Source organism: Schistocerca serialis, chromosome 7 (assembly GCF_023864345.2).
Source record: "Schistocerca serialis cubense isolate TAMUIC-IGC-003099 chromosome 7, iqSchSeri2.2, whole genome shotgun sequence".
Taxonomy (NCBI): Eukaryota; Metazoa; Arthropoda; class Insecta; order Orthoptera; family Acrididae; genus Schistocerca; species Schistocerca serialis.
Window position 1 is genome coordinate 209493309 of NC_064644.1, and position 26924 is coordinate 209520232.

Here is a 26924-nt window from a genome sequence, read left to right on the forward strand (position 1 = left end):
CCGGAGATCTTGCTGGCCAGGGTAGTATACTTACACCTTCTAGAGCACGTTGGGTGGCACGGGATACATGCGGACGTGCATTGTCCTGTTGGAACAGCAAGTTCCCTTGCCGTTCTAGGAATGGTAGAACGATGGGTTCGATGACGGTTTGGATGTACCGTGCACTATTCAGTGTCCCCTCGACGATCACCAGTGGTGTACGGCCAGTGTAGGAGATCGCTCCCCACACCATGATGCCGGGTGTTGGCCCTGTGTGCCTCGGTCGTATGCAGTCCTGATTGTGGCGCTCACCTGCACGGCGCCAAACACGCATACGACCATCATTGGCACCAAGGCAGAAGCGACTCTCATCGCTGAAGACGACACGTCTCCATTCGTCCCTCCATTCACGCCTGTCGCGACACCACTGGAGGTGGGCTGCACGATGTTGGGGCGTGAGCGGAAGACGGCCTAACGGTGTGCGGGACCGTAGCCCAGCTTCATGGAGACGGTTGCGAATGGTCCTCGCCGATACCCCAGGAGCAACAGTGTCCCTAATTTGCTGGGAAGTGGCGGTGCGGTCCCCTACGGCACTGCGTAGGATCCTACGGTCTTGGCGTGCATCCGTGCATCGCTGCGGTCCGGTCCCAGGTCGACGGGCACGTGCACCTTCCGCCGACCACTGGCGACAACATCGATGTACTGTGGAGACCTCACGCCCCACGTGTTGAGCAATTCGGCGGTACGTCCACCCGGCCTCCCGCATGCCCACTATACGCCCTCGCTCAAAGTCCGTCAACTGCACATACGGTTCACGTCCACGCTGTCGCGGCATGCTACCAGTGTTAAAGACTGCGATGGAGCTCCGTATGCCACGGCAAACTGGCTGACACTGACGGCGGCGGTGCACAAATGTTGCGCAGCTAGCGCCATTCGACGGCCAACACCGCGGTTCCTGGTGTGTCCGCTGTGCCGTGCGTGTGATCATTGCTTGTACAGCCCTCTCGCAGTGTCCGGAGCAAGTATGGTGGGTCTAACACACCGGTGTCAATGTGTTCCTTTTTCCATTTCCAGGAGTGTATTTTGAGCCACCACTGAATTATTAGTCATCACAGTGGAAAAATTTCAACCCTCCACGCCCGAAAAAAATCAGCCGCCAACAATCAAAGGTAAAACTATTAATGATCTTTGCGTGATGACATGAATGAAGTCATAGCTGCAAATAGTGTGCACCAGGGTCGTCTGCAACAGGTGCATACTACAAAGTGTTTCTGCAAAATGTTTGGCGCCCGAAAATCGGCCAAAGAAGGCTTGACATGCTTGCAGCAGGGGTTCTCATTTTGCACGGTAATACAAGACCGCATATTGCCCTACCAGCGAAAGAAACGCTCGATAAATATGGATGAGTAATACTTCCCCACTCACCATACATTCCTGGTAAGAGCCTTTGATTTGTTTCCCAAATTGAAGGAACAACTCCGTGGAAAACGTTTTGCTACAGCTGAAGAAGCTTCCAGTGAGGTGAACCGAGTAAACGGACAACTCAACGACGGAAGTGCCCTAGTAGAAATAATTCTACTTAGTTTATCCAATGTTTCCAACCATCACATTGTCCCCTACGAAATTTTCAATTCATTAATTCTAGTGACATAAGTTTCAACTCCTGGGGTACCTCTTTCCCATGATCAATATTGGGCATATAGTAACTAATGGGGAAAACAGACACAGAGGAAATTATACGATACCAGAATCAAAAATGTTCCAGTAAACGTAAATCGGCATACGGGTCTTTTGCAACGTAACTGTAGATGTGCTGTTACGAGCCGCCACTGGATTCAGTATGACGATTGACACAGTGAGTATAATTGTATTTAAAATGTTATTTAAAATGTAATCCTTCCGATTAACTTCCTACATCACAGTCCTCGATCGTCACTCATGGCAGACCGTAACATTAAATAAAATAATGCTTCTTACTTTACATAATACAATTTAACGTACATATAGTACCTATTAAAGGAGACTGGTGCGTCATCCTTGTATCTGAATACAATACTGCATTCATGTCTGCAGTGAATTAGAACCAGCGGTCATCTCGCAAAGCTGGAAAAGCTGTAGAATTCGCTGCTCCATTTCTTTAATTGTATGGACGGAAGTGCTGTCCACGTCACGTTTGTGATGACTTCAGGCAGTAAGGTCCAGAGGATTGAGGTCAGGTGATATCTTATTCTACAGTTCTGGCACGATCTATTCATCTCGTATCATACTTGCAGGTTAGTCGTCCTCTCCACCAACAGCAAAGTACGTCGTTGTACCATCATGTATGTTCCACAAAGCCCAACGCTGCGCAAGAGGAATATTCTCAAGCAATTCTCTGAGATCATATCCGAAAGTCCCCTTTAAAGTTTCCCTGGAATGATGTGTGGTCCAATGAGACGGTCATCTAGTAGGGAAGAATGTTGTACCTGGAGGATAGTGCATCCATCAAAGAATGTTATATCCTGGTCCGTGAGGTAGTCTAGTGATCGATTTAGAATCACTAAGTAATGTGCCCTAGACAACGCCATGAGCAGTTTCTGGCATTTTCATCTGTTTTTGTTGTTGTGAATACGACTTTGCGTTTTGTGCATCGTTTGTGAACATTAATAATTTTACACATTTCGTGCTGTATAACATATCAAAGCTGTTTGGAATATATTAGTAATTCTTCAGTTACATTTTAGCGAGTGGAGTTCTGTACATTTTTAAAAATAGTTACATAACTCGCAGACGGTTATGCTATACTTTGTCAGTCATGCATCACACTGTGCCTTGAAGAGAGAGAGGCCTTATGCTGTGGAACATGGGATAGTTGAGAATAAACTGAGTTGCTTTAACGACTTAGCAATTTTCCCTGTCTAGAAAATGTATATATGTGTTACTTATCAATACCTTTTAAAGTGTCTGTACCTTGTAACAGAGTTCTGTAATGCCTCTTCTTCATTTGAGATCACTTATCGTATTGCGTAGCAGAGTAATGTAACACAAAGACTATGACATACAGTAATGACAAGGTTTTCTAGATATCAGTACTTTTAAATTTGGACAGAAAATTTGTTCCTTGATATGTGATTATGCTGGACTTAGGAATAATTTATCCACAATTGGAAAAACCTATTATTATAGATTTATATAATTTCAGGAAAGGTCTGCAACACATACAAAGTGAGCGGTATCATTTCAAAATGGAATAACAAAATATATCAATTTTCTGTTTGAAGAGTGTTTCTAACAGTAACTACAGCACTCTTATTTACCCCTGCTCACACGTTCAGCGGCAAATGTTGTTCATACGGTAACACGCTAACAGTAACTGAGTTTACATATAATCTGATTCTGATTAGATGGGGACTTAATCGGAAAGTCTGTATTTCATACATTTTTTCTAACTACGAGAACATTTGATACTGATGTCAGTGGAGGTCCGTAGCAACACATTCACAATTACATCACAAACGGCTCTTTTGCGGACCCACGTTCACTACAAAGTTTGTATGCCTAGTATTGTACACTTTCACCCGTGCCAGTTCTCAGCATCACACGTCATACGCTGCATCGCATGCGTTATTGCAGTTCATCTGTCACACACAGTTGCTTCACTAACCTTTTCTTACTGTATGCTTCCGTGTCCACGATCGGGGTCCAACACTCGATATCATGTATCATTTTCTCAGTCTCCTTTCATTGTGCCAACTGAACGATGACATCAGTTACCTTTAATGAGAGGTAGATAATTAACTGATGTTCCCAAAATACTGAATGCAGACAATTACATAACAGATTTACTAGCCTCAAACTACACCAACACCTGTATGAAGTGTTAAGGGCTAATCTCAACTTTTTGCTCCTTGAGATTGTTCGTGTTGTGTGATATACGCGCCGTTTTTGCGTTAGTATATCAGCAGGCTTACTACAGGCACCTGGTGTCAATGGTTTTAGATGCGCCCAATGGTGCTAAGCGTGTTGCTAGCTTTCCTTTCTACGGGCAAAAGAACTGCTTTCGACGTCGACATTTCATTTAGGTAGTTATTATCGTGCCCATAGTTCTGCAACCGTGCATGACTCTAGCTGAAGAGTTAAATTTAGTGCAAATCGCGAGTGGTAGCGTTGACAGAAAAACAACAACGAACTTTGAAATCAGACTCACTTATGGTGCAAATTTCAAACTCGCCGTGATTGATTCTACGAAGAGTATATTAATAGAGAAGTTTTCAAAATATATCGTTAAAGAAGTTCTCAACATATGTTTTTTAATTTCAGACCACGTTGAAAATTATTCTTCTCCTCGGACAAGGTCAAAAACTTCAATAGAAAACTCTAGACTTTCTGTGCCACTGTTTTTATTCGCGATTGTGCTGCAGCGCGTGAAAGCAGTGCTGCGTGTCCATCTCTCTAGTTGTTCGTGAGAACAACATACTTTGGCACCAGTGATGAAATTATTGACAATTATTAAACAAATACTGGTAGTCGAGTTAACAGTGATATCAGTAAAGACCGTAATTAAATAGCTGGTACTTCTGAATAATTTGTCTATGTTACAACATAAATAATGGAATGAGTTGACAGTGACATCTGTGACGACTTTAATTAGAAAGCTGGTACTTCTGCATAATTTGTCTACGTTACAACATAAATGATGAGATTGACAGAATCCGTATAGTGAACCGTTTCCGCGACATAAACTTTTCTCGACTGATTCTCTCCCATTCAAACTAAGAGTGCTGTTTATACTCAGCTGCGGTCTAAGGCGCTGCAGTCATGGACTGTGCGGCTGGTCCCGGTGGAGGTTCGAGTCCTCCCTCGGGCATAGGTGTGTGTGTGTTTGTCCTTAGGATTATTTAGGTTAGGTAGTGTGTAAGCTTAGCGACTGATGACTTTAGCAGTTAAGTCCCATAAGATTTCGCTCAACAACAACATTTATTTTCAGTTACTGCTTTTATTCGGGACATTTCGTTACGTTTTAACCACTTACTACTACTGAACACGCGATGCAAGAATTGTGAGAAAATTATTTCATTTGTTTTGTAACTACCAATTTCTGCGCTTCAATGTGCCATCTTCAGGCTGTAATTGATGCTAAAGGGGCTGACATGTTCCCTATATGTACCGCATCAGTGGCCAATGTAACTGGTTACTCTATGTGAAAACTTTGGTGTCAGCTACTTGGAGACCATCTGCAGCCATACATGGACTTCATATGACAAAAAAGAAAGATGGAATTTGTATGGATGACAATGCGCCTTGTGACTGGATCACAGTTGTTCGCGACTGACATGAAGAACATTCTGGATCATCTGTGCGAATAATTTGGGCGCTCGGATAGCCCAATATGGGACATAATAGAGACGTCAAATCTCGCAGAAAATCGTGTACTTCCAACACTTTCTCAATTATGGACGGCTATAGAGGCAGCATGTCTCAATGTTTCTGCAGGGGACTTCCAACTCCTTGTTCAGTCCATTCCACGTCGAGCAGCTGCACTACGACTAGCAAAAGGAGGCCGGCGCTGTATTGGGAGATGTCCCACGAGTTTAGTCACCTGAGTGCATATTCACTGTTAACAAATTTCTGTTTTTCAGATATACTTTACCTGCTGTTGCACGTCATCAGTTATTTTTTGTCGCCCAAATTTCAAAAATCATCCATTACTTTTAATTTCTCAATTCTTAGTCTAATATCCTCACTATCCCCTGATTTAATCCGATTAAGTTCCATTACTCTTGTTTTACTTTGTCTATGTACACATTATAACCTCCTTTCACGTCACTATTCATTCCGTTAAACTGCTCATCCAAGTCTTTTACTGTCTCTGACAAAGTTACGTTGTCATCAGTAAACTGCCAAGTTTTTCTCTCTTCTCCCTTAGCTGTAATCCCTTCCGAAATTTCTCCTTTTGTTGCTTCACAACTTATTTGATGCGCGTTTCGAATAACATCAGGGACAGTCTATAACCCTGTCTCACTCCCTTCTGAATCACTTTCTCCCTTCATGGCTTTCGACTAAAGTCTGCTTTCTGTAGAAATTGCAAATAACCATTCGTTCCAGTATTTTACCACTGCTACCCACAGCATTTCAAAGATTGAATTCCAGTCGTAACTGTCAAATCTTTTCTCTTAATTTAAAAATGTCATTCTTCAAAGTATCTACTAAGATAAATCGTATGTTCTTTATTGCCTCTCGTGTTCGTACATTTCCTCAAAACCCAAACAGATCTTCACTGAGGCCGGCTTCTGTAATTTTTTTTCCATTCCAGAATAACCTAGACAATGCCATTTTGACAAGAACTCACCATACGTTTCTCAAAGCTATTGTAATTACTAGCAAGCTTCTAGATTTGTGTCTGCTCTTCAAGACTGCATCAGGGAGGGGAGAGTCATTTTACACTTTCGTTTATTTTGTTCTTCGCGGGAGACAATTGAAGATGACTCTGGAGGAGAGATATATTTTGCTCAAGTGAGTGCCTAATCGATTGCAAAGGATACGAAACGAAAATAAAAGTGCATAGAACTGCTTTAATACATCATACTAAACGCAATGATGTCTGTTCTTCTCGGCGGGTAATTTCGATTTCTTATTCCATAGGTTAAGGATTGCGGTGGTGGGACTGGTACAATCTAGACTTTGGGGCTGTACCTCACATTGAAATCTGCGGTAGTCCAACTGAGGTGTATTTAAAATATTTGATAGGCAAACCAGTATTTAGATGTTGAATCCATCATCAGTGGCATCTGGTACAGAGAAAAACATAAAAATCTATGGATATTGATATCTACAAGATAATAATTAAGTACATAACATCAAAAACACAAGTTTACTTACGTATCATGTATCTCTCTATCAATGACGTGTGTGTTAATTACAAATTCTTTGTTAAGTTTAAATCTATGGTCATCAGATGACATACAAACTAAACTAAAACTAAACTCCTCCCGAACAGGCCATGAAGGCGCAACGGTACCGACCGGCCGTCGTGTCATCCTCAGCCCATAGGCGTCACTGGATGAGGACACGGAGGGGCATGTGGTCAGCACACCGTCAGATGGCATATAGGCATGCGAGTATTTAAAATGTACCTACAACCATGTCTATGTCAGTATTGTGGGAGATGACATCTGCTCTACTTCACAGTACAGAGGTTGTCACGTATGTTACTGTTGTCATGCCTTCTTAAACGTTATTATTTCTTGGTCGCATCCGACACAGCTGTCTTACAACGTAAACATGGAAGACATACAGGCCGAAGGGTCCATATTTCATATCTCTTGTGAGCAACTTATTGTGTAGGATGGCCGTAATGCAAAATCTGTATCTACCACATAATTTGGCTGTCATTTCGGTCTTGGATCCATTGAGACGTAACGAATCAGTTCAGATTAGGTAATTTAGGATACGGAAGGGTCCATATTTCATATCTCTTGTGAGCAACTTATTGTGTAGGATGGCCGTAATGCAAAATCTGTGTTTACATCTACATCTACATCTATACTCCGCGAGCCACCTTACGGTGTTTGGCGGAGGGTACTTATTGTACCACTATCTGATCCCCCCTTCCCTGTTCCATTCACGAATTGTGCGTGGGAAGAACGACTGCTTGTAAGTCTCCGTATTTGCTCTAATTTCTCGGATCTTTTCGTTGTGATCATTACGCGAGATATATGCGGGCGGTAGTAATATGTTGCCCATCTCTTCCCGGAATGTGCTCTCTCGTAATTTCGATAATAAACCTCTCCGTATTGCGTAACGCCTTTCTTGAAGTGTCCGCCACTGGAGCTTGTTCAGCATCTCCGTAACGCTCTCGCGCTGACTAAATGTCCCCATGACGAATCGCGCTGCTTTTCGCTGGATCATGTCTATCTCTTCTATTAATCCAACCTGGTAAGGGTCCCATACTGATGAGCAATACTCAAGAATCGGACGAACAAGCGTTTTGTAAGCTACTTCTTTCGTCGATGAGTCACATTTTCTTAGAATTCTTCCTATGAATCTCAACCTGGCGCCTGCTTTTCCCACTATTTGTTTTATGTGATCATTCCACTTCAGATCGCTCCGGATAGTAACTCCTAAGTATTTTACGGTCGTTACCGCTTCCAATGATTTACCACCTATGGCATAATCGTACTGGAATGGATTTCTGCCCCTATGTATGCGCATTATATTACATTTATCTACGTTTAGGGAAAGCTGCCAGCTGTCGCACCATGCATTAATCCTCTGCAGGTCCTCCTGGAGTACGTACGAGTCTTCTGATGTTGCTACTTTCTTGTAGACAACCGTGTCATCTGCAAATAGCCTCACGGAGCTACCGATGTTGTCAACTAAGTCATTTATGTATATTGTAAACAATAAAGGTCCTATCACGCTTCCCTGCGGTACTCCCGAAATTACCTCTACATCTGCAGATTTTGAACCGTTAAGAATGACATGTTGTGTTCTTTCTTCTAGGAAATCCTGAATCCAATCACAAACCTGGTCCGATATTCCGTAAGCTCGTATTTTTTTCACTAAACGTAAGTGCGGAACCGTATCAAATGCCTTCCTGAAGTCCAGGAATACGGCATCAATCTGCTCGCCAGTGTCTACGGCACTGTGAATTTCTTGGGCAAATAGGGCGAGCTGAGTTTCACATGATCTCTGTTTGCGGAATCCTTGTTGGTTATGATGAAGGAGATTTGTATTATCTAAGAACGTCATAATACGAGAACACAAAACATGTTCCATTATTCTACAACAGATTGACGTAAGCGAAATAGGCCTATAATTATTCGCATCTGATTTATGACCCTTCTTGAAAATGGGAACGACCTGCGCTTTCTTCCAGTCGCTAGGTACTTTACGTTCTTCCAGCGATCTACGATAAATTGCTGATAGAAAGGGGGCAAGTTCTTTAGCATAATCACTGTAGAATCTTAAGGGTATCTCGTCTGGTCCGGATGCTTTTCCGCTACTAAGCGATAGCAGTTGTTTTTCAATTTCGATATCGTTTATTTCAATATTTTCCATTTTGGCGTCCGTGCGACGGCTGAAGTCAGGGACCGTGTTACGATTTTCCGCAGTGAAACAGTTTCGGAACACTGAATTCAGTATTTCTGCCTTTCTTCGGTCGTCCTCTGTTTCGGTGCCATCGTGGTCAACGAGTGACTGAATAGGGGATTTAGATCCGCTTACCGATTTTACGTATGACCAAAACTTTTTAGGGTTCTTGTTTAGATTGTTTGCCAATGTTTTATGTTCGAATTCGTTGAATGCTTCTCTCATTGCTCTCTTTACGCTCTTTTTCGCTTCGTTCAGCTTTTCCTTATCAGCTATGATTCGACTACTCTTAAACCTATGATGAAGCTTTCTTTGTTTCCGTAGTACCTTTCGTACATGATTGTTATACCACGGTGGATCTTTCCCCTCGCTTTGGACCTTAGTCGGTACGAACTTATCTAAGGCGTACTGGACGATGTTTCTGAATTTTTTCCATTTTTGTTCCACATCCTCTTCCTCAGAAATGAACGTTTGATGGTGGTCACTCAGATATTCTGCGATTTGTGCCCTATCACTCTTGTTAAGCAAATATATTTTCCTTCCTTTCTTGGCATTTCTTATTACACTTGTAGTCATTGATGCAACCACTGACTTATGATCACTGATACCCTCTTCTACATTCACGGAGTCGAAAAGTTCCGGTCTATTTGTTGCTATGAGGTCTAAAACGTTAGCTTCACGAGTTGGTTCTCTAACTATCTGCTCGAAGTAATTCTCGGACAAGGCAGTCAGGATAATGTCACAAGAGTCTCTGTCCCTGGCTCCAGTTCTCATTGTGTGACTATCCCATTCTATACCTGGTAGATTGAAGTCTCCCCCTATTACAATAGTATGATCACGAAACTTCTTCACGACGTTCTGCAGGTTCTCTCTGAGGCGCTCAACTACTACGGTTGCTGATGCAGGTGGTCTATAGAAGCATCCGACTATCATATCTGACCCACCTTTGATACTTAACTTAACCCAGATTATTTCACATTCGCATTCGCTAATAACTTCACTGGATATTATTGAATTCTTTACTGCTATAAATACTCCTCCACCATTGGCGTTTATCCTATCCTTGCGGTATATATTCCATTCTGTGTCTAGGATTTCGTTACTGTTCACTTCCGGTTTTAACCAACTTTCCGTTCCTAATACTATATGCGCACTATTTCCTTCAATAAGAGATACTAATTCAGGAACCTTGCCCTGGATACTCCTGCAGTTTACCAATATTACGTTAACTTTTCCTGTTTTTGGTCTCTGAGGACGGACGTTCTTTATCAACGATGATAATGTCCTCTCTGGTAAGCCGTCAGGTATTTTATCGTTTCGCCCAAGGGGGGGTCCCTCTAACCTAAAAAACCCCCGTGTGCACGCCACACGTACTCTGCTACCCTAGTAGCTGCTTCCGGTGTGTAGTGCACGCCTGACCTGTCTAGGGGGGCCCTACAGTTCTCCACCCAATAACGGAGGTCGATGAATTTGCAACCATTATAGTCGCAGAGTCGTCTGAGCCTCTGGTTTAGACCCCCCACACGGCTCCAAACCAGAGGACCGCGATCGACTCTGGGCACTATGCTGCAGATATTAAGCTCAGCTTGCACTCCGCGTGCGATGCTGGTTGTCTTCACCAAATCAGCCAGCCGCCGGAAGGAACCAAGGATGGCCTCAGAACCCAAGCGGCAGGCGTCATTCGTTCCGACATGTGCTACTATCTGCAGCCGGTCACACCCAGTGCGTTCAATAGCTGCCGGAAGGGCCTCCTCCACATTACGGACGAGACCCCCCGGCAAGCACACCGAGTGCACACTGGCATTCTTCCCCGACCTACCCGCTATTTTCCTGAGGGGCTCCATAACCCGCCTAACATTGGAGCTCCCTATAACTAATAGGCCCGCCCTCTGTGACTGTCGGGACCTTGCCGGAGAATCGGCCACTGGCCCAACAGGCGAGGCATCCTGTGGTGGCTCGGAAACGATGTCATCACCACTAGGAAGCACCCCGTACCTGTTGGAAAGGGGTAAGGCAGCTGCCACGCGGCCAGATCCCACCTTCGCCTTTCGGCCAGGCACGCGCGAGCCCACCACTGTCCGCCATTCACCCTGGAGTGATGGCTGACCGGTAAGATGCTCACTGCCGGAAGACGCAGCGACATCAGTGGTTCCATGTGATTCCAAGGCCACCGAAGTAGGCATAGGTCTCACCACAGTTGCCCCAACGCCACTACGAGCCGACGCCTGCGCCTCGAGCTCGATGAGCCTAACATACAAAGCCTCCACCTGCCCCCGAAGAGTGGCCAATTCTCCTTGCGTCCGCTCACAACAACCACAGTCCCTACACATGACTATGTTTACCCTACTCTATACGGTGACAAATTCCCAAGATAATCTTCTGATGAGCTACTCTGATAATCAAGAAACACTCACTGAAATACGAGACGCGAAAACTACGCTAGGTTTTCCCAGAAAAACTATTTAAAAGCTAAGCGCAGCAAATAAGTACAAAAACGCTTTATACAAACAGTACTCGCTGCTGCTGGTGCTCTCGCTCTGGCTGTCACAAGACAACTGCCGATTCAAGTAACTAGTGGCTAACGGCCGCGAAACAAACAAAAGACGGTTTTAGGGCGCTTTCTGTTCTAAACGATCAAGAAAACACTAAGAAATCTAACACGAAAACTACGTAAAGTTTTATCAAGAACTGTTAGTTACTATGAAGAGCAGATAATCACAAATAGAATCCCTTCCTTAGTGGAAGGTCGTAAACAAAATGCAAAATAAGCGCTTTATACAAACAGTACTCGCTGCTGCTGGTGCTCTCGCTCTGGCTGTCACAAGACAATATTTGGCTGTCATTTCGGTCTTGGATCCATTGGAGACGTAACGAATCAGTTCAGATTAGGTAATTTAGGAGACGGATGGAACTCTGAACTGACCACAACACTGTTAAAATTCCGTACAGGCATTTCCATCTTATTCCGTGACACGGTTTGTTGATTAAGGATGTTATCGATGTGTTTCTTCATATGAATGTACATTTCAATATCATTTAATGTGTTTAATAGTATACCTTTTTTTGCCTTGCAAAGAAAGGTGACTTTTTTTTAGTGTTGTCGTTATCAGAATACTTGTATTCTCTCAAGTGTGCACTGCATATTGAACGATTGGCTTCACTTACGTTAACATGTTGTCTAAAACTCGTTTTGAAGTAAGCCCAACATAAAATGCTTCACGTACTCACAAATAACTTATAATTAACACAGATATTGATAAAGGGAGGAAAGTTCAAAATGGTTCAAATGGCTCTGAGCACTATGGGACTTAACATCTGTGGTCATCAGTCCCCTAGAACTTAGAACTACTTAAACCTACTTAACCTAAGGACATCACACGCATCCATGCCCGAGGCAGGATTCGAACCTGCGACCGTAGCGGTCACGCGGTTCCAGACTGAAGCGCCTAGAGCCGCACGCCCACTCCGGCCGGCGGGAAGTAAGTAAACTTACGTTTCTACTGTTATGTATATAAATTATGTTGCAGATATCGATATGTATACAGTCGTTTGTTGTCCTCTGCCTCAGATGCCGCTAACGATGTGTTCTACGTTCGCATACGGTTTGGCTATAAAACATGTTAAATGTAACTCAGCGTGTTCAAAAGACGTACTTTAACAAATATTTACAAGCTGTGGAACGCCAAGCATTCATGATTATTTAATTTGTTGATGTTTAGGTTCTGTATAGGACATGTCGAAAAACATCGGGTCTAAAATTATTCTGACATTAGAGCATACTAAGTTGATAGAAATATCTTGAGATAAGGAACTAACTGTCGGCAATGAGTGCTTCAGGATGTGAGACAAATACCTATTTTTTATAGAATTACTTGCTATAATCTGTTATGGAACTAACATTAAGTTAAACTCGCTTACAGACTTCGTGGCCTACCTGGATCAGATGACCAAGACGTACTGGCCGCTGTATCGAGTTTGGCTTGGTTTTCAACCAGACGTACACGTAGTCAAACCAGAGCACATCGAGGTAAGTTGGAACGGAATCGCATATTTCATTATGGTTATTTATTGTATCCATGACACTCCATGGGGTTCTATATCCGTGAAATACCTGCCCCAGGAGAATGCCATTAGTTCTTCAAATGAACAACCCCTTCTGCATAATTCAAAATTTGTGTCCTCCTACATGGTTTTCTGATCAGTTGCAATGCAATTTTCGACAACTGCTTCTCTTGCAAAGAACGCGTATTCAAGTGCGAAACCCTCAGAGTCAATCGACAGCGAGAACTGGAGTGATTATGTTTATAGGAGACTAAAATGGGCCCATTTATTTCAGTAAACTAAATAGAGGTTTCAGAACTAAGCTTCCATAGTGCCTGAAAACGAAAAGTTAATAGTTAATATTCGCTTTCAGTTAGACTTATCGCAGCGATACATGAAATTTCAGTGCGCAAAATCTGTTTAGAACAGAAGTTGCTTCAGAAAGCAACAGACAGATGCATCTTAGGGAATTACTAGAACAGTCGGAGGAAAATATGGATTACTGAGCACATGTGCTTATGAGTGTGATTATAAATAAACGGTAGTAGACATGACACGTAGCCTGGCGAAATGAGACATGCGCTCCTTTGCTAGATTCTGAGACAGAGGAAAAGACCGCGGCGAAGACTTAATGGAATGTTTTTGAATGGATGTAGAGAAGATGTAAGAGCTGTATGGGCGCGAATAAATGAAGAAGTCTAGAGGAGGCTTTTGTGTTCCTCTCGTAAACACAATAGTCGATAGCCCATAAAGAAACTTAAGCTTCCCCCTAAATATATAGCTAAGATAGTGCTACATTTTGTCCACTCACTTACCACGCACATCAGCAGAAACGATGGGAAAAATTCGTGATGGCGGATATACAGGATGTATCTAAAAGAGTCATATGGTTTTAAAAAATCATAACTATTATGTTATTTGAGATATGTGCGTGTCGGAGAGGGCAAACTCTGGAGTTTTACACAATTACCGATATGTAGCAGCAGTGTGCGCCCACTTTAGTTCTAGTAAAAATGATGTCAGGATAACAGAAAGCGTTTTCTGTTCTACGTTTAGCGCAGTGCAGGTCAGTAAAAACATTTCAACGCGACTTTCTTACTAGGTATGGTGCGGATACTCGTACGGCACAGAGCGTTAGACGATGGCATGAACAATTCCAAGAAACAGGTTGTTTGTGTAAAAGCAAATCGCCAGGCCGTCCCCGAGTCTCTGACACATGTCGAACCCGTGCGCCATAATTTCGCAAGGAGTCCGCAGAAACTCCGTTCGCCGCGCAGCTCGATAGCTCAACATGACTCCTACATCTACATCTGCATGATTACTCTGCAATGCACATTTAAGTGCTTGGCTGAGGGTTCATCGAACCACAATCATACTATCTCTCTACCATTCCACTCCAGAATAGCTCGCGGGAAAAACGAACACCTAAACCTTTCCGTTCGAGCTCTGATTTCTCTTATTTTATTTTGATGATCATTCCTATTTTTGTAGGTTGGGCTCAACAAAATATTTTCGCGTTCGGAAGAGAAAGTTTGTGACTGAAATTTGGTAAATAGATTTCGCCGCGACGAAAAACGTCTTTGCCTTAATGACTTCCATTCCAACTCGCGTATCATATCTGCGACACTCTCTCCCCTATTACGTGATAGTACAAAACGAGCTGCCCTCTTTTGCACCCTTTCGATGTCCTCCGTCAATCCCACCTGGTAAGGATCCCACACCACGCAGCAATATTCTAACAGAGGACGGACGAGTGTAGTGTAAGCTGTCTCTTTAGTGGACGTGTTGCATCTTCTAAGTGTCCTGCCAATGAATCGCAACCCTTGGTCCGCCTTCCCCTCAATATTATCTATGTGGTCTTTCCAACTGAAGTTGTTCGTAATTTTAACACCCAGGTACTTAGTTGAATTGACAGCCTTGAGAATTGTACTATTTATCGAGTAATCGAATTCCAACGGATTTCTTTTGGAACTCACGTGGATCACCACACACTTTTCGTTATTTAGCGTCAACTACCACCTGCCACACCATACAGCAATCTTTTCTAAACCGCTTTGCAACTGATACTGGTCTTCGGATGACCTTACTAGACGGTAAATTACAGCATCATCTGCGAACAACCTAAGAGAACTGCTCAGATCGTCACCCAGCTCATTTATATAGATCAGGAACAGCAGAGGTCCCAGGACGCTTCCCTGGGGAACACCTGATATAACTTCAGTTTTACTCGACGATTTGCCGTCTATTAATACGAACTGCGACCTTCCTGATGTCCGTCTGGCGTGTGTTGAGGCAACGTTTACACATGAAACCATACAAAATTCAGCTACTGCAAGCTCTTCGTGAAGGTGACAAACAACAGTGCTCGGAGTTCTGTAATTTCGTTCTTGGCAGGATGGAGGATGACAGTTTTCTTCCACGCTCATTGATTAGTGACGAGGCAACATTCCATTTAAATGGAAAGGTGAACTGTGATAATGTGAGACTATGGGGTACGGAAAAACCAAATGAAGTTGTGCAACAGATTTAATATGTTTTGTGAAGTTTCATGGGAAAGGGTGTGTGGCCCATTTTTCTTAGCCGAGAACACTGTTACAGGAAGATCAAATCTCGATAAGGTTGAGAACTTTCTTTTCCCACAGTTGCAGAATGATTCGATAGATTTTATTTACCATCAGGCACCGCCACCCTGGCCTCTCTAATTGTGGGAATTTTTAAATCAAAAGATTACTGAATGATGGATCGGTTGCACTGAACCAAATGATTGAGCCTTACGTTACTGGCCTCCAAGATCACCTGACTGTATGTGATTATTTCTTGTGGGGGCTTGTACAAGATTCTTTATATGCCTGCGTTACCAACAACAATGAATGAACGGAGACATAGCATCATAGAAGCAGTGGTAGCTGTAACTCAGCACATGCTCTCTGCAGGGTGGGAACAGTTTGAACACTGCACTGACATTCGGCATGCATCTCAAGGGGACATACTGAACACCTATGAAAAGGTATTAAAAACTTATTGAGTTCCCAGTTCATCAAAAAATAAACTTCATTGTATGTGTTTCAGTTTCAGAAGTACAGATGTGCCAAATCGGTTGATCCTTTTTAACACACCCTGTACTACTTGAACGCTATTCGGACGCAAGGTGGCACAATATAACTAGTTATCCTGCCTAAAAATGAAAAGAAATAAAAAAATTAAATGCGCTAATTTACAGTAGCGGTGTGTCCTTAATTGTGTCTCAGTATGTAGTGGAGCGAGGTCTGGGTTATTAAAGTGTAGAATGGCCACCAAAACCATTTTTTAATTGAACACATATAAATATGTATACGGAGATTGAACAAGTGATGTATGGTCTGACGTAGTTTCAGGTCGTCGTGTGAAGATTTCCGCTTAGTACATCAAAGGTTCGATTCCTATTCACATTGGTTCCTCGATTTGTGCTAACATCACGATTTATCTCATTTGCTAGTATTACATGATTTACCACGTCGAATTTGCCTATCACATTACTCATATGTCGTGCGTTCGAGCCAGAGAGATCGTTTACCTATCAGTTTTCGCAAAATTATTTCAACTATCATTAGGGAAATGAATAGCGCCCAGAGGCTGTGTTATGTTTTACGCTACGAAACATTTCGAAATTAAAGGCTTCTTGTGTTGTGTTGAGCAATAACATTGTAAATTGTGTTCAACTGACAATACGTGTGTATTAGTGCACTGATGAACATCGGTTGGCATTGGTTGGTCGATGGTAATCATATACAGTGTTCCATAGTGGCAGGGGCGGGATTGATTCACTTAAAGGTTCTACCACGTTACGGTGAGTGGAATGTTGCCTTGGTTTTCAAGATTTATTCCGAAATTTAGAATATTATTAGCGATGGATAACAAGTAAATATCCTAGTTGACGTCGAACTAATAATGTGTTATGTTTGGTAGATGGTTTGAATGTCTTGGTCAGATATAAAGATCCGTGATTAGGATCGGAAGGAGATCACTTATGTGGCCAAGGGGATTAGATGACACAGTAAATCGGGAGTTGGGGAAATGTTTTATTTTGGGGACGAGTGAGCTGCGAAATGTGTGTTGGAATCCTCGCTGTTCATGCTGTACTACAATGCCCTTGCAGACACTACTAACAGTAGCCTCAATTACCTGTAATGAAGTCTGAGAGAAACTGCATAAATATTCATCCAGATGTTGATTAGATTTCAGAGTGGTGTCATGATTGGCAACTTGCTTTAAATGTTCAGAAAAGTAAAACTATGCACTTCACAAAATGGAAACAGGTAGTACCCTATGACTATAATATTAAGCAGCCACAGTTGGAATCTGCAACTCATACAAATACCTAGACATACCACTTTGTAGGGAAATGAAGTGGAACGATCACAAGCCTCAGTCGTGACTAAAGCAGGCGCTAGACCTCCGTTTATTGGTAGAATACTGGGGAAAGCAAGTAGTCTACATAGGAGCCCGCTTGCAAATCTTACGACCCATTCCAGAATATTGCTCAGTTGTATGGAACCTGTGTTGTATCTCGGGTGGTCACAACAATATTCGTAGACTAGGGCGCAAAAGACAGCTCAGGGTAGCTGGCCCCACTACAGGATATCAATAGACGGTGCTTTAATTGAATAATCAAACACATGTACTTATTGACTGAGAAGCAGTCATGTAGAACATAGCAAGCATGTCCAATCCCTGAATAAGGAGTTTTGTCAGCTAAACAGTAATCTACCTTTTTAGCTACCCTGGTTCTCGTAGATCTAACTAACTATGACGTCGGCAGTCGTTGTCCCGTGGAGCTGAGTTGTCAAACTGAGGAAATGATCTACACTGATGAACCGGCCCCCTGATCTCTGCTGTCAGTGTCCTGTATGCAACTCCCGAAGAGGCCATTGGTGTTGTGTTCTCTTCTTGGAGAGGGGACGTGTGGCACCTGATTTGTGTTTACTGCCACACTGGCGCCACCCCTGGTGTCCACAGATATCGACTGTCACGCTGGCGTTCTTTTGACGGCCAGCACATGAGTGGTGTCGTACGATGACACCACAACCTCTACCAGATATGGTTAACAGGAGATACAGATACACTGTATGACATCACGAATGGTCACAGGTTTATTCGATGTACGGGAGAGTGTCACTGAGATACTGAAGAAACTGAACTGGCAGATTCTTGAAGATAGATGTAAACTACCATGAGAATGCCTAATTACAAAATTTCAAAAACTGGCTTTAAATGACTCTAGGAATATACTACAGCCCCTTACTTATCGCTCCCCCAGGGATCTTGAATAGAAGATTACACTAATTACAACACGCCCAGAGGCATTTAAACCAACATTCTTCTTGCATATGTGAATGGATCGAGAAGAAACTCTAACAACTGGGACAGTGCGACATACACTCCACTCTTCCGCTTATTGCCCAGTACAGAACCCCTCCAATCATCGAGTAACACGTTAGCATCATCTTCTAGCGCTCCAGCTATGTGATCAATCAATTATGCTTAACTCAAAGAGAAAGTTACTGCTAAATGTAGTCTGATAGAAATACTTCAGTATTTTCTATGTCAAGCTATACGTTAATGTTCAGAGACAATAGAAAATACTCACAACATTCCTGTACTGTACAAAAAGAGGTCTTCTTATTCATGTTTTAATGCAGTTAACTAATACTTTATGTTATAATTTTCACTTGGTCTCCTGCTGGAGCAAGCCAAAGAACCCATCGTTGTACTGGCGAGTGTATTTTCGTCTGGCACAAAAAAAGAGCTTTAGGATTATGGCAAGATAGTGAATAGCTCCTTCAGTCCAGTGGCGGCTGAAACAGACCACTCTTATTGGCCCAGATATAGGCTATGCTTACAGCAGGAACACATGAAGGCTTTTTTCTGTCAGTCAAAAAATTGAAGCTCCCTATTCATTTTGATTGTTATTTAAAGCATCGGATCTTAAAGTAATCAGTCGATGGACCAATATGGCCTTATTTTCTATGAGCATTGTTTTGACTGTCCTTGCATAACATGCCATTTACTTGCAAATTGGCGCACTAATTACTTATTAAGGTTCCCAGTTTAGTTTTTAGACTGGAACGCTTCACATTCCTTAGTCTGTATTATGTTAAAAGTTATATTGCCATACTTGGAGAGTATGGGATCATAAATATAAAGCAACCTGTATAAATTCAGACTCATTCCTGAAATTAACACAGAGCTAGATTTTAGCAGAGAGCAAATATTAAGAAAAAACGTATTATTGCTATCACACTATCTCTAACATCTCGATAACAGGAGGGATTGTGTATAGGAATGAACTAAGGCGTCTAGTCAGCTGAGATAATGGTATACTTTTTATTGATATCTAGCTGAAAAATAGAGCCAAGAACAGTTATAATGCTTAATGACTTGAGGCAGATAAATATTCTTAAAGATGCCTTTGGTGCTTCGGACTATGTATTTAGCGATAATTGGAGGAGAGAGGAATTTGTCTGCATGTCCTTTCTACCTCTGATTTCAATAGCTTCATTGGGAATCTGAGTAACACTTTTGCATTCCAATGACATTTGGACCAAAATGGCTTTCCGATTCTTAAACAGGCTGTGAGTCCTTTGTTTCTTTAAATTAAAAAAAGCTAGACTGAGACTGCTTTACTATTTCCTGGTAACTCTAAAATTTAAATCTTCACCCATAGCATTTGCTGCTACCTATTATTAAAGGAACCTACCCTCCAAAGCAGCACAAACTCATTGCACAAGGTCTGTTTACATTAAACAGTATTACCATCAACATTTTTAAATTCCCAAGATAAACTCCTTCTAATTGTGCCCATCTGGGTGCAATGTATGCCAAGATTATATTTAATAGCGTTATTGTCTGTTTCGCTCAGTGTGGTGTCCTTTTTGAAGTAAATGACTCATGTGTGCACTCTCTTCCCTTTTTTCAGAAAATAATGACCAGCAGCGAACTGATAACAAAGTCACATGTCTATCACTTCCTCGAACCATGGCTGGGGCAAGGACTTCTCACTAGCACAGGTGAGTACAGGAAGCTTCAGTATATGTTAAGTAGAGAGCGGTCTGTTGAACAGTCCCGAGCACTTAGCTGAAGTTAATGCTGGAATGTCTCTTTTTCACTAGACTGCAGGAGTAGTATGACTAAGAGAGTTCTGATCCAAAGAGCACTTCTGTGTCTAATTTCCAACAAGCCAACCAACACTCTAATTTCACAGTTCCCCCAACCAAAAAAATCTCATTTGCCCATACTGAAAAAAATAAAATTCTCATTTTCTTCAAAAAGTTTTCAAATATATCAAATTTTATTCATTATAGATAAGAACAAAAAAGTCATTTGTGTATAACGAAAACAACTCTCATTTTCTGCTTTATAAATTTTCAAAACTGATAAATTTCATTCTTTATAAAGAAGAACCAAAATATCTAATTTGCTTACATCATAAAAATCAAATTCTCATTTACTCATTTAAAAATGTTCAAACTCAATATACACTCCTGGAAATTGAAATAAGAACACCGTGAATTCATTGTCCCAGGAAGGGGAAACTTTATTGACACATTTCTGGGGTCAGTTACATCACATGATCACACTGACAGAACCACAGGCACATAGACACAGGCAACAGAGCATGCACAATGTCGGCACTAGTACAGTGTATATCCACCTTTCGCAGCAATGCAGGCTGCTATTCTCCCATGGAGACGATCGTAGAGATGCTGGATGTAGTCCTGTGGAACGGCTTGCCATGCCATTTCCACCTGGCGCCTCAGTTGGACCAGCGTTCGTGCTGGACGTGCAGACCGCGTGAGACGACGCTTCATCCAGTCCCAAACATGCTCAATGGGGGACAGATCCGGAGATCTTGCTGGCCAGGGTAGTTGACTTACACCTTCTAGAGCACGTTGGGTGGCACGGGATACATGCGGACGTGCATTGTCCTGTTGGAACAGCACTTCCCTTGCCGGTCTAGGAATGGTAGAACGATGGGTTCGATGACGGTTTGGATGTACCGTGCACTATTCAGTGTCCCCTCGACGATCACAAGTGGTGTACGGCCAGTGTAGGAGATCGCTCCCCACACCATGATGCCGGGTGTTGGCCCTGTGTGCCTCGGTCGTATGCAGTCCTGATTGTGGCGCTCACCTGCACGGCGCCAAACACGCATACGACCATCATTGGCACCAAGGCAGAAGCGACTCTCATCGCTGAAGACGACACGTCTCCATTCGTCCCTCCATTCACGCCTGTCGCGACACCACTGGAGGCGGGCTGCACGATGTTGGGGCGTGAGCGGAAGACGGCCTAACGGTGTGCGGGACCGTAGCCCAGCTTCATGGAGACGGTTGCGAATGGTCCTCCCCGATACCCCAGGAGCAACAGTGTCCCTAATTTGCTGGGAAGTGGCGGTGTGGTCCCCTACGGCACTGTGTAGGATCCTACGGTCTTGGCGTGCATCCGTGCGTCGCTGCGGTCCGGTCCCAGGTCGACGGGCACGTTCACCTTCCGCCGATCACTGGCGACAACATCGATGTACTGTGGAGACCTCACGCCCCACGTGTTGAGCAATTCGGCGGTACGTCCACCCGGCCTCCCGCATGCCCACTATACGCCCTCGCTCAAAGTCCGTCAACTGCACATATGGTTCACGTCCACACTGTCGGGGCCTGCTACCAGTGTTAAAGACTGCGATGGAGCTCCGTATGCCACGGCAAACTGGCTGACACTGACGGCGGCGGTGCGCAAATGCTGCACAGCTAGCGCCATTCGACGGCCAACACCGCGGTTCCTGGTGTGTCCGCTGTGCCGTGCGTGTGATCATTGCTTGTACAGCCCTCTCGCAGTGTCCGGAGCAAGTATGGTGGGTCTGACACACCGGTGTCAATGTGTTCTTTTTTCCATTTCCAGGAGTGTATTTTATTCTTTATACATAAGAGCCATCAAACCTAAAACCTCACTGCACTGAACTGAAAACGTTTAAATAAGAGAAACCATATTTCCTTCTCTATTAATACAATGGAAAAAGATGGTGAAGAAAAGCTGAGCTATATAAGAGCTTATAAAATTAATGAAAAGGGAAGTATGGCTTGAGTTATAATCATTTAGAAAATTACTTCAAGGACATAGGTTACTCAAATGTAACTGGGGAAGATTATTTCAGATTCGATGATTATTTTAACTGGAAGAAAATGAATAAGGACAGAACTAAAACATAAAACTTTTAAAGAACTTCAATTACTAAACCAAAAAATTGAAGAATTATTCTAAACCTAGAAAAAGTCATTTAACTGATCTTATTGTAAATCCTGTTGACTATATTAGTAATAATGATAACCACAATAGATTTAACAATGGCTAGCAAAGGAACTTCATGAAATCTCTAAAGCAAAAATAAATCAAAAATTCTTCTAAGTTAAGAAAATATCAATTAATCAGTTCTATCAAAAAATCTGAAAGTAAAATTAATAATGATAACGATTTGAATAAAAAATCTGTAAAACAATATCATCAGGCCTGTAAAACAAAACAAAACAAAGAAGTATTCTAATCTTAAGAAGCAAATATTAATCGATCTTATAGATAATTCTAGGAAAAAAACAAAGAATCACAATGCTAATGAGAGTGACATTCAAATATCTCTTGTAAATTAATACAAGTAAATTAAACAGAAAATAATCAGATAAATTTACCAAGTTTCAATTTTCTAGGTGATGAAGATTTCTTGAAATCAGCTACACGAATTTATACAAAAACTTCTTCTCTTTTCAAGTTTAATAATTTATGTAATTCAAATTACTGGTAATATTGTTGAACCATAAGAATTTTTTAATCAATTATCACCAAAGTAAATAATTATTAATGCAAGGAAGAGCAATTGAAGTACATATGTAATTTTAAAAGGAAATATGAAATGCAAGAATTTAATTTAAAAAAATCTGCTCAAGTTCTATTAAGAACAACTGATTTACAAGATTATGCTAAAAAATAAATGAATAATCTATTCAGGAAAGTGTAAGAAATGCAATGGAAATAATGTGGTTGATCTTTATTGTATTAAGATAGTTTGGACTTTAATGTCGATAGACACAGTCCACTTCTTTCATCAATTTACCAAAAGTAATTAAAGATAAAAATCTGTAGGGACTGTAAAAATATGTAGATAAGAAATGCTTTCTTTATTCAGTGAAATCTGCATTATATCATGGAGAATATGATGCCAAAAGAGTTGTTAAAAATAAAAATATTGGATTAGAATTAGCTGAAATTTTGGAAAGAGAAAAAACCACATTTATTAATTAATTTTTCTGCATATGAAAACAATGAAGATGAAGAAAAAATTAAATGATTTATCTTTATCATACATGTTATAAACAGAAAAATACGTCAATCTTCGTTACATTGAAAGCGAAATTGATTCACATTATTGATGGATAACGGATCTTTGTAGGTAAATTAGTACACAAACAAGAAAATACAACTAAAAAATTATTTATCTTTGTGATCGACATTTAAGATATTTTGATTTAGAAGACACTTAGACATTCATAAACATTACTGTAAAGTACATAAAGAAGTAAAAATAGATATCTTTCTAAAGGACAAAATATTGAATTCAATGATTATAATTATTCATCAAGGGTTCCATTTATAATTTACATAGATTTGAAATATTTATTGAAAGATATTGAAACTTGTAAACAAAATCTTGAAAAATCTTATATTTACAAATATCAAGCACTTTGCCCAATTTCATTCATCTAGTATAATAAATATTCTCAAGTTGATATTCCAGATCAAGCTACATACACTGGTAAAGATGCAGCAAAAAATTCATTGAAATCTTAAACGAAGTATCAAGAGATTGCTTGAATATACAAGCAAAATATTCTAATGAAATAAACTGAACAAGATGTGATCAATTATAAAAATCCAGAAACTCGTCATATTGGTGAAAAAGAATTTACTTTTGGTGAAAACAAAATAAAAGATCAGTGTCATTTAATAGGAAAATATCAAGCAGTTGCACATGAAGATTAATTACAAAAATCCTATATTTCTCCCAGTTTATATTCATAATTTAGCAAATTATGATGCTCATTTGTTTATAAATGAATTAGCAACTGAAAATAAAGATTTAGATAAAATTCCAAATAATTGTAAATTTATACTTCTTGTAGTAAACATGTTCAAATTGGATTAAGTTTAAGATTCTTACATTTAAGTTTATTGCTGTCAATATTGATAAATTATATTTCCAATCTTACAGACAAAACCATTTAGGGAAACAGCAAAATAAATTGCAGGTGAACAACCACACTTAACGATAAAAAATAGTTGTATCCTTAGAAATGTATGTATTCTGGAGTAAAATATCAGGGAACCAAATTATCTGCAAAGGAATGTTTTATTCAAACCTTAATAATGGAAACATTCCTTATGCATATTATTAAACTGAAGAAACAGTTTGTAATAAAATTCAATATTTAAAATTGAGATGAGTATACAAAATTATATACAGAGTTAATAAATCTGAACTTTAATTTTAGCTGGAACTTTTCGAAAATTATAGGGAGCAATGTATTAAATCCTAAAAATTTAACCCATTATGCTGTTTTAGAGATCCAGGATTATCTTGGATTCTATTTTAAAAAAGACAAAAATTGACTTGGATTTATTATGTGATTATGATATAATATTATTGCTTGCAAAAGAAATTTGAGGTGGAATTTCTTAAAGTATTAAGAAATATGCTAAATCAAATAACAATTACTACAAAAGTTATAAGACAACAAATCCATAAAATTATACTACATATTTCGATGCAAATTATTTATATGGCTATAGAATAAATACAGTTATTACTCTTTAAGTATTCTACTAAATGGATCCAAAAATTTTAATACTGAAAAAATACTTGAAGTTCCAGATAATTACAAATGTGGTTATATTGCAAAGTTGACTTAGAATACACAAGAAAATTAAATGATTTAATAGAGATTTACTCTTCGCTACAGGAGGAAATAAATTATTAACGCAGATCCAGGAAATTATATGCATTATAAAACATATTTCAAAACCATACCATGAACATACTACTGCAATTCCAGAGAAGCTAGTAACACTTAATATGAAGAAAATTAATATAATGTTCAATAAACCGATTTAAATTGGAATGATTATTCTAGATCTATCAAAAATAGTAATCTACAAAGTTCACTACAATGCAATGAAAACAGGAAATGGATAACATGTTTATTTATGTTAAAGGGATAATGATTCTTCCATTTATGATATAAGAACTGAAGATTTCTAGGAAGACTTAAAATAAACGATAAACCAATTTGATACAACCAATTATACAAAACATATTATTTCTGCACTTCTACGAGTAAATATAAAAACTATTTGGAAAAATGAAAGATGAATAGTGATGAAAAATTATGTTTGATAATGTTAGTTTTAGATAAAAAATGTATACATATACAGGTGGTGAAAAAGAAGGGAAAAAATTATAGGAGTTAAGAAGGAAGTTATGAAAAATGAAATTACTAATGATGATTATTAAAAATGTTTAACTGAAAAAATAAAATAATATAGAAACAATAATTTGGTTAGTTCATTTAAACAGTAGTTTTGTACAGTTCAGTGTAATAAAATTGTTTTAAGGTCTGATGATGGTAAACATATTGTATTACAAGAAGGAATGAAAACATTAACATACATTCATTATAAATTCAATCAAAAAAAAAGATGATATTAACGGTTTTAGGTGCACACAAGATAAAAAAATGGTTCTTAAAACATTTAAACAGTTGCACAAAAAATAAAAATCATTTCTTAAAAAAATAAAAATGTTGAACAGAATAAAATATAAAAAATTAATTATTTTTTAATATTTTTTTAGATATTATAGTATTTATGTCTTGGTAAATACTAATTACAAATACAGTTTACCAAAAACATTCACCTTTTTTTCAATAGTCACTTTCTTTATATTTTTATGTTTTATAGCTAAATTCTCATTTTCTGTATTATCACAGTTACAATATATGTAGAAGTATTTTTAGCTTTCTTACCACCAGTCCTATAAATAAATGCTTTATCCTGCCAATTACGAAGAAGTTTTCTTTGTCTCCTTCTTTGACATGCTTGATGGAAAATTTTGAAGGTAAATTATGTCTTGTTGTTTTAATTGCTTCATGAATTTTTTGATTTTCACTTATAAGGAAATAATTCTATAAGAATTTTAAAAATTAATACATTTAATTTTTTTTCTATATAAAGGAAATCGCTTGTAGATCTAAAAAATAATAAACTTATGTATATAAATGCATTTTAACGATTATTGATGAAAAATATACTATCTGGTTTTATGAAAATCATGTTACTGATATTTTAGGATATGAACATCACAGATACGTAATTAAAGTGCATGTAAAACCAAAATATTAGAAAACATACGGAAAGTTTAATAGCACTGAAATGGTGATATTAAGAAAAAGTCATCCACCTACGAGGGCCGTTCAGAAAGTAACCTCCGGTTGATTTAAAAAAATACACCAAGTTAAATAAAAATATTTTAATATATACATCTTACAACTACATCTTTGCACTATTTTTCTACATAGTCTCCATAGCGATTGAGGCACTTATCATATCTCTTCACAAGCTTTGAAATTCCTTCTGCATAAAAATCACCCACTTGTGCCTGGAGCCAGCCTGTGACCGCATCTTTGAGCTCTTCGTCGTCATCAAACCGCTGTGACCCGAGCCATTTCTTCAAATGCATGAAGAGGTGATAATCACTTGGC

The 26924-nt window shown here is 40.0% G+C and overlaps 1 protein-coding gene across 1 annotated transcript in view; it reads left to right on the forward strand.

Annotated features, from left to right (window-relative positions):
• The window catches only part of LOC126412174 (cytochrome P450 4C1-like), a 121253-nt gene that overhangs the window by 22540 nt on the left and 71789 nt on the right, over positions 1-26924 (forward strand). The window contains exons 2-3 of the mRNA XM_050081655.1: positions 12969-13075; positions 20045-20135. Coding sequence (XP_049937612.1) covers positions 12969-13075; positions 20045-20135 — 198 coding nt within the window. The remainder of the gene's footprint in view (positions 1-12968; positions 13076-20044; positions 20136-26924) is intronic.